Source organism: Onychomys torridus, chromosome 9 (genome assembly GCF_903995425.1).
Source record: "Onychomys torridus chromosome 9, mOncTor1.1, whole genome shotgun sequence".
Classification (NCBI taxonomy): domain Eukaryota; kingdom Metazoa; phylum Chordata; class Mammalia; order Rodentia; family Cricetidae; genus Onychomys; species Onychomys torridus.
Window position 1 is genome coordinate 34,856,269 of NC_050451.1, and position 9,117 is coordinate 34,865,385.

Sequence of the window (9,117 nt, forward strand, 5' to 3'; positions counted from 1 at the left end):
GCCACACCTCCTAATCCTTCCTAAACAGTTCCACCAACTAGGGACTAAGCATTCAAATATATGGGCCTATGGGGTAGTTATTCAAACTACCACACTCCTCTCCCTCCAGCATGCGTACTCTCTCATCTTCACTTTATTACAGAAGTAATGGTGGTTGTTTGTCCTGACAGGCTAGCCACAGCATCTGCACACCACACCTTCTTCTAGTTGGTGCCCATACCTGTGATGCTCACACTCCCTTTGACCAAGGCAGCTCAGTTCCAGAATCCTACCTGCAGAATTACTTGACCCAAAGCTATCCTATCCAGTGCCAGACACCTGTGAAATGACCACCAAGTAAATGTTCTTATGGACACACTGCCTTTCCACATGGGATCAGAGACAGGAAACACCAAGAGAAAAAGGCAGAGAAGTGAACCCAGAACTCATCTCTGTCTCGTTTCTTTTATATGGAATTTCCAAAATAGGGAAGTCTACTAGAGACAGAAAGCAGGTTCCCATAGGCTGAGGGACCAGACTTGGGTGACGTGGGAAGCAATAGTTAATGGGGGAGGGGGTTCCCTTTGAAGCAATAACTGATAGCGGTGTGGTCTTATAACTGTGGATATAGTACAAACCACATGCGATGGTCAGTGTTGACTGTCAACTTGACAGGATCTAAAATCACCTAGGAGACGTGTGTGTGTGTGTGTGTGTGTGTGTGTGTGTGTGTGTCCCAAACCTCTGTGAGAGAGTTTCGAGGCTGAATTGATTGAGGTGGGAAGATCCTTGCTAAATGTGAGGAGGACCATCGATGGCTGAAGCCCTAGATTGAACTAAAATTGGAGAAGGCAGCCGAGTGGTGGTGGTGCACACCTTGATACCAACACTCAGGAGGCAGAGACAGGCAGATCTCTGTGAGTTTGAGGCCAGCCTGATCTACAGAGTGAGTTCAAGGACAGCCGAGGCTACACAGGGCATTTTTGAAACTCTGTCTCAAAAGAAAGGGAGAAAGAAAGAAAGAAAGAGAGAGAGAGAAAGGAAGGAAAAAAAGAAAGAAAGCTGATACCTCTCTCTGCTTCCTGGCTGCTGATACAATGTGGCCAGTCCTTACCTCCCTCTGCTTCCTGGCTGCTGATACAATGTGGCCAGTCCTTACCTCCCTCTGCTTCCTGGCTGCTGATACAATGTGGCCAGTGCTCACCTCCCTGTGCTTCCTGACTGTGGATACAATGTGACCAGTACTCACCTCCCTGTGCTTCCTGACTGCTGATACAATGTGACCAGTGCTCACCTCCCTCTGCTTCCTGACTGTGGATTCAATGTGACCAGTGCTCACCTCCCTCTGCTTCCTGACTGTGGATACAATGTGACCAGTGCTCACCTCCCTCTGCTTCCTGACTGTGGATTCAATGTGACCAGTGCTCACCTCCCTCTGCTTCCTGACTGTGGTTACAATGTGGCCAGTGCTCACCTCCCTCTGCTTCCTGACTGCTGATACAATGTGACCAGTGCTCACCTCCCTCTGCTTCCTGGCTGCTGATACAATGTGGCCAGCTGCCTCACACTCCTGCAGTCATGCCTCTCCTTGCTGTGATGAGCTAACCCCACACTATGAACCCAAACAAACTCTTCCTTCCTCCAGTTGCTTTGGTCAGGTGTTTTCTCAGCAATGAGTACATTAAGGAGGGCACTGTGGGAGTGACCACTTTCAACATATGCCAGGTGAGCTATTATAGAATGTCAATAAAGCTGTCACATCCACCAAAGATCAATGGAGGCCCCATGGGTCTACCAGTGGAAGAAGGAGCCCCTGACAGCACTGTGGGGGTGAAGGCTCACTTCTGGCTTCTGGCTTCTCCATACTCCCATCTCCTGAATTGAGCAGATAATCTGCTAAAGGGTCTCAAGCAAGCCCGACCATTGGCAGAAGTGATTCCTGGCAGTAACCAGGGCCTCCTGTGTATCAGTAGCACCGACTGATAATGCTGCTAAGCAGGGCTGTCATCCGTCTGTTTACTTTGCTCTGATTTGTTTTATTCCGGTTTATTCTTCTCCAGGTTCCCCCAATAGGCAGGTCAATCCTCCTCATTCCGTTCTGTAAGCAAGGCCAGCCCACACCCTTCCCTCCCAGCCTCCTGTATTTGTGCTGGAGCCTTCCCAAGTGAAGAGTCTGAAGTTGTCAAGAGCCCTTGTAGACCCAGCTGAGTGGGCTCCCATTCAGATTGTCTCACAGACACTTGGCCTCACTTGGAAGCAGAGGATGAGACCAGATGAGCTCGAGAGAAGCCTGTAGGTGTCCCTGAGGGGCCCATGCATTTGCTGCCTTGCTGCTGTGCATGGAAAAACGAGGCTGGGTGGGGGATGGCGGGCCTGTTTGCACACTACACTGTTCAAACAGACTCCCCTGCCGCAGACACCTGTGAGGTGGAGAACAGGGAAGGCAGTAACAGGAGCCCTCACCTCTCCTCGGCTCTCCCCACAGCCACCCTGACAGCTGCTGTAGAGGCCTTGCTACACCATGCCCCGTGCTGGGCTCTGTAGCTGCTGGGGTGGCCAGCTATTGCCCCTGCTTCTGGCCTATATCTGCTACCTGCTGCTCGGGGCCACCATCTTCCAGCTGCTGGAGAAGCAGGCAGAAGCTCAATCCAGGGACCAGTTCCAGCTGGAAAAGCTACGCTTCTTAGAGAACTACACCTGCCTGGACCAGCAGGCCCTGGAGCAGTTTGTGCAGGTGAGGGAGCAAGAAAGGATGGGCCAGGAAGAGTGGGGAGGTGGATGGAGGGGCCAGTGGCGGGTGCAGAGCAGGCACCCAGAGGTTGATCCCCTGTTCAGAAGCAGAGTGTAGAGGAAACCGAAGCCTGGAGAGATCTAGTCCAGAGCCCTGACCCCCAGGTTTGGTATGTGAACTTGATCAAGTTACTTAACTTAAATGTCCTTGTCTGTAAGGTGAAAAGAAAAAGTATATCTGGGGCTGGGAGGGGGCTGGGTCAGTTAAATGTCTGAGGGACAAATACGAGGACCTCGGCTCTATGCCCAGACACCGCACTGCAAAGCCAGGTGTGGGGCAGGTAAGATGGCTCTGTGCGTAAAGGTACTTGGCACGGAGCCTGATGACCTGAGTTCAATTCCTGGAGAGGGGAGAACCAACTCCTGGCAAGCTGTCCTCTGATCTTGACACTTGCAATGACACATGCATGTCCACACACATATAAACACACACACACACTGTTATGTACTAATTAAAATGTAATTAAAAAAATAAAAAGGCCAGGCATGGTGACTTGTAACCCCTGCACTGGAGAGGCCCAGATAGTCAGATCCCTAGGGCTCTCTGACCATCCAGCCTTGCCAAATGGACAAGCCCCAGGCTAATGAGAGAAAGCCTGTCTCAATAGATAGATAGATAGATAGATAGATAGATAAATGTAGAAGGCTAGAGGTGGCTTAGTAGGATAGAGCACTTTCTTTATAAGCATAGGGACCTGAGTTTGAATCCCTAGCACCCATGTATAATCTGGGACCCCAGCACTGGGTGGGTAGGTTGGGGAGACAGGTGAATCCTGAGAGTTCACTGGCCAGGCCAGGCCAACCTAACCAGGATGAGCTTCTAGTTCAGGGAGAGTCTGTCTCAAGGCAAAACCAAGCAAGGTTGATGGCTCTGAGGAATGACACCAGAGGTTGACCTCTAGCCACAGGCGCACACATATGTGTGCACAACTATCTGCACATACACAAGTATGTATACACACACATACATATGCACAGAAAATGCATGTCTGTGGTCTAAACATTTGACAGCAGATTAAAAGTCCTCTCTGAGCTGTCACTTGGTGCATGAACACAATCTGTCAGTTACCAACACTAGAAATTTCCTCTCCCCCACTCCTCCACTTCTCAGGACTGCTGGCGCCCAGCTTATGTCCCTGGGTGGAGATGCAGATAAAGGTGAGATCCGCTGGGCTATGGGAAGATGAGCTCTGCCAGGACAGCCCCTCTAGCTGCTCTTACTCCCTGCCTGCCCCCCCACCCCCTCTCTCCCAGAAACAATGAAAAACTAGGTATTTTGGACAATGGTGAATCCATTGAGAAGATGGACAGAGCGAGTGGTGTCAGCCACTGCAAAGCAAGAGGCCAAGCGCAGTTGGCACAAACCATGTGTGTTAGGGGAGGAAATCAAAGCTCTGTTCCATTGTCATTCAGCCCCTGGGGTTGAGCACCTACAGGTGTTTTCCTCCCGTTGCTTACTTTAACTGGTATCTTCAACTTGCAGGTGGGAGCTGAGACTCAGAGAGAGGCAGGGTGTGGGCCAAGGCTACACAGTCACTGGCTGAGGCAGAACTCGAACCCATGCTTCTTGCTAGCTAACTCCTTATTCTTCACTCCGTGAACCAGCTCATGTGCTGAGGACAGGGTACCTTTGAAAGTGAGAGTTCTTAAAGTGTGGACCCGAGAGTGTGTTAGGAAAGCAAGTGTCGGCTCCCACCCAGTCCTGCTGACTCAGGAGCTTTGGGGGAGGTCACCAGGTGGTACGGAGGCCCTGAGACTTCTTTTAGGGCTGAGAGCAACTGCCTACAGATGCTATGTGAGCAGGGAGGGCTGTCCCTGCTGTTCCAGGATATTCTGTGCATAGAGTTACTCAGGGTGGTACTCATTTCCAAAGTCCCCCAACTTCCCAGAAATGAGGAGTTGGCAGTCCGGAAGCAAGGCTTGAACCAGCTCTGTAGACAAAGGGCAAGGATGGACTGGATCTGACTGCATCCCAAGGGGCCAGTGCTCAGTCCAGGGACTCACTAGGAAAGATGGGACACCCCCCCCCCAAAGTCTTCAGTCCCAGGACAGACCCTTACCTTCTGGGGTAAGCAGAGCTGAGAGGTAAGATTTGGGCAAAGCTAGTCCCTGGGGAATTCCCACACTGAGACATAAACAGATCTGAGTGTAGTATTTGAATGTGACTCCATGAGGAAGCAAGCTTATACATCAGCCCCTTTCCCTTCACCATTGGATTCTCTGAGTCCACCCATCCACACCCAGAGCCATCAGAGGGGTCAGAGCCCCTCCTCCACAGGATGGAGGGCTCAGAAATGCAGTGGGGAGAGCCAGGGACCTGGGCAAATGCTGTCCCCAAGGGTGAAAGTCTCCAGGGAGAGGACGTCTGGAACGTCTGGCTTAGGTCTCTGGGTGTGTGGGAAAGAGGAGGCCGAAGTCTACATCTTAAGAGGCTAGTTCCTGCCATGTGTGGCTGGGAGGCCTCTGCCCAGCCCGTGAAACATCAGTTCCTACAGGAAAGGGAGACTGGAGAAGCTCTACTTCCCAGTGGTTCCCCCACCTTTAGGGGCACCGCCAGACGTCAAGGCTGAGTTGCCACCATCCTATGACAAGTTCCCAGCTAAAGGGGAACGTGCTAGAGTTTGGGGAGATGGAACCCTGCCCATTCCTCATGAGAAGTTGAGGATGAGGCTTGAGCCTGTTAAGGCTCCTGTTCTAGAAACACAAAACATAGACACATAAAGCACACACACACACACACACACACACACACACACACACACACACACACGCAACATACAGCCATACAGCACTGCACAGCACATGCAGTCAACACACCACATGTACACAATACTATTATATTCCCATGTACAGACAGACAGACAAATACACACACACATACACACATGCAACATACAGCACTGTACAGCACACACACACCACATATACCCAATACCATTGTATACCCATGTACACACAGACACATCCAAATACCCTTTTGTGGGACTCTCTGATGGAATTTCTCCTGCAGGCATGGGTTGCACTCACTAGAGGATACCAGAGAACAAGGCTGCTAGCCCCCACTGGATGCCCAGGAAAGCTCCTGCCACCTGCCCCATGGGAGGGCAGCCTCAGAACCCATTTTGGCCAGCAGACTCTTCCAGAAGCATTTGATTCAAAACCCACCTTGTCGTACACTCTGCCTCTGTGTGTGTGTGTGTGTGTGTGTGTGTGTGTGTGTGTGTGTGTTTGTGTGTGTGTGAGAGAGAGAGAGAGAGACAGAGACAGAGACAGAGAGAGACAGAGAGACACACAGAGAGAGATTTTCCTGACGATCAAGAACACCTCCACACCACCTCCTTAGGTCCTCCACTAGTTCATTAGAACACCCACCTCAGACAGCCTCTAGCCACTTAGCAAGTGTCTTAGCCACTCAGTGCCTTCCTGTCATTTTCTGAGAAACGGGAACAGTGGTAAGAGACATGAAGGCACTCCCCTGCGAGCTCAGCGACTCAGTATCTGCCTGTCCTGCTGACCATGCCATTTTCACAGGTCATCCTGGAAGCCTGGGTGAAAGGCGTGAACCCCAAAGGCAACTCCACCAACCCCAGCAACTGGGACTTTGGGAGCAGTTTCTTCTTTGCAGGCACCGTGGTCACCACCATAGGTAAAGGGGTGAGGAGGGAGGGGTTGGCCCTGCTCAGCTTGGGAGCCCTTCCCAAAACCACCACTGGGGCAAGGATGTGGTTATCCAGGAGGGGCGTATAAGGGAAGTGGGGTGGGGAGGCCCGTGGAAGGGGAAGGCAGCCAGGCTGGCTGCAGCTTTAGGTGGCTGGGGTCACTTCCCTGAGATGCACTGAAAGGCTAAACAGAGCCTGTCCTCAGCATGGCGAGAGCGAGGGCCTGTCCTCCTATTGACTTCAGTCCTGCCTGGCAGAGAGCTGGTCCTGATGTGCTAACAACTGTGCACCAAGCTACAGACCAACCTCACACCTGGGACTAGAAAGTCCCCTCAGGGGAGAGATAAAGGGACTGGAGGTGGGAGGGCATTTGTGCACAAGGGTTGTTTTTCAGGGTTCAGTGTGCTGAGGAGATGGGGTACCACAGAAAGACCACTCTACTCACCCCCAGTGAATCCCCAGGCCCCTCTCACACAGGCCTCCCTTCCATTCAGTCAAACCCAAATCCAATTCCACCCATCTTCCTTGGCAATCCAGGCGGAGTGACAGAGTAGGGGGTGGGGTATAGACCTGGATCTGTCCCAGGCTTGGCCTTCAGAGCTTCTCATCCATCAAAGAGGGAGTACATTGCTATACTCACACAAGGCAACGCAAGTAATGAGACAGACATGACATGAAACATCTCAGGGACTCGTGCACTCAGGGGGGCAGTCGGGAAGACTTTATGGAGGCAGCATCATGGGAGATGAGCCTTCTATAAGTATAGATTGTTCTACCACAGAATAGGGTGAGTGTCCATGGGAACAGAGAGCTTCTCCTCCCCCAGAGATGATGGAGATAAGCCACTGCTGGAGGGGAGGGGAAGGGGAACAGGCAGGAGGCAGTTCTGGGCTCTCTCTTCCACGATCTGCATACTCTCTTGTCCTGCAGGCTATGGAAACCTGGCGCCCAGCACGGAGGCAGGGCAGGTCTTTTGTGTCTTCTATGCCCTGATGGGCATCCCACTCAACGTGGTTTTCCTCAACCACCTGGGCACAGGGCTGCGTGCCCACCTGACCACATTGGACAGGTGGGAAGACCATCCCAGGCATTCCCAGGTAAGGTAGAGCCCTCCCTCCCCTCCAGGCTCTCTGGGACAGATAGCTGAAAAGCGGGAGATGGGCTCGGGTATACAGATGTCTGAGAGTCAGTTTGGACAGCTGCAGGGCTGGGAGAAGAGAGGGAATTAGAGAAGTGATGCAGACCAGAAAGGGCATGGCCTCAAAGGGCTCTGCAATTACATGTGACTATGGAGTCTACCCGAGTCAGGCCCTGGGTGACTTCCCTGGGCGGATTGTGCCCGTGTGCCAGGCAGCTCTATGCAGCATCCTTCTTTGGTGGAGAATTTGAACATTACCTCTCCATGGTCATCACAGGCATCCAACATTCTTTCATGCCGTCCAAAACAGTCTCTGGGCTACTCAGCATGCCCCACAGAGCTTACCGCCATAGAGGGACTTGGGACAGTTCCGTGGGCGACAGCAGTCTTATCCCAGATCTGAGTGCCCTAGGGAACCTGCTCAAGTGTGATTCTCAAGTTCGAAAGGAGCCTTTGGCTCCTCCCTTGATTCACTAACACATTCTCCTGCCCAGGAAAGCTTGGCACATACATGCCATATGCCCCTGGGTACAGCCCTACCTCAAAGTCTACAGCCAGCGAGGGAGTGGGTGGCTTAGATATTGCCCTGCCCACACCCAGCTTTTCCCAGACCTCCCCCATATACTTCCAGAGCCTTCCAAGTGGTCTCAAGGGCAGACTCTTCCCTCCCAGCTCCTGCAGGTCTTGGGCCTGGCTCTGTTCCTGACCTTGGGGACCCTGGTCATTCTCATCTTTCCACCCATGTTCTTCAGCCACGTGGAGGGCTGGAGCTTCCGTGAGGGCTTCTACTTTGCCTTCATCACCCTCAGCACCATTGGCTTCGGGGACTACGTTGTCGGTGAGAATGGGAGAATCAGGTTATCTGGGTGGGCACCTACTAGGATAATGGGGAACAGGGAGGTACCAGCTGAGGCTGGTTACTTCCAGGGTCACTGTGGACTCTTGGTGACATCCTTAGAAGTCTCTGGTATGATACCTATCACTGCCTCTTCCATCACTAGTCTTTGTCCAAGGACCAGGGAGAGAGCATTCCTATGAAAGCTGGGGGTGGCAGTGCCCTCGGACATGAACCATCACCACCTTCCCTGGCAGGCACAGACCCCAGCAAGCATTACATCACCGTGTACCGGAGCCTGGCAGCCATATGGATCCTTCTGGGGCTGGCGTGGCTGGCAGTGGTCCTCAGCCTGGGATCCCTGCTTCTGCACAGATGCTCCCGGCTCTGGCTACTCATCAGAGGCCTGGACCTCAAGGATGGAGCAGCCCCTGACTCTGACCCCAGACCACAGAAAATCCCCATCTCTGCATGAGACCCAAGGGTCCTGCCCTCCCCAAACCCATGACAGTCCTTGCCCTTTCTCTCCCTTCTCAACCCACTCACGACCCAGATGACATGGTCAGCAACTCTTCAGAGAGAAAAGGAGACAGTGTGCCTACAAAGTCTCTGGTGGGAGACAAAAACCAAGGCCTGTGTGGATGGCGATGTGCAGGCTGACTTCGGAGCTCTTTCCCCTGCTTCCCAAAAAGGACCCAGAAAAGTCAAACCCAACA

At 52.5% G+C, this 9,117-nt stretch overlaps 1 protein-coding gene across 1 annotated transcript; it reads left to right on the forward strand.

Moving 5' to 3' along the window:
- The first annotated feature begins 2,500 nt into the window (after positions 1 to 2,500).
- Positions 2,501 to 8,876, forward strand: LOC118590880 (potassium channel subfamily K member 16-like). The gene is made up of 5 exons (XM_036198661.1): positions 2,501 to 2,713; positions 6,301 to 6,415; positions 7,359 to 7,525; positions 8,239 to 8,404; positions 8,659 to 8,876. The coding sequence occupies exons 1-5, from the start codon at positions 2,501 to 2,503 to the stop codon at positions 8,874 to 8,876; spliced, it is 879 nt and encodes a 292-aa protein (XP_036054554.1).
- Positions 8,877 to 9,117: the final 241 nt, after the last annotated feature.

Coding starts and splice junctions, on each gene's coding strand:
- LOC118590880 (XM_036198661.1), top strand. CDS start 2,501: ATGCCCCGTGCTGGGCTCTGTAGCTGCTGGGGTGGCCAGCTATTGCCC. Junction 2,714..6,300: donor CCCTGGAGCAGTTTGTGCAG/GTGAGGGAGCAA, acceptor CCATTTTCACAG/GTCATCCTGGAAGCCTGGGT. Junction 6,416..7,358: donor CACCGTGGTCACCACCATAG/GTAAAGGGGTGA, acceptor CTTGTCCTGCAG/GCTATGGAAACCTGGCGCCC.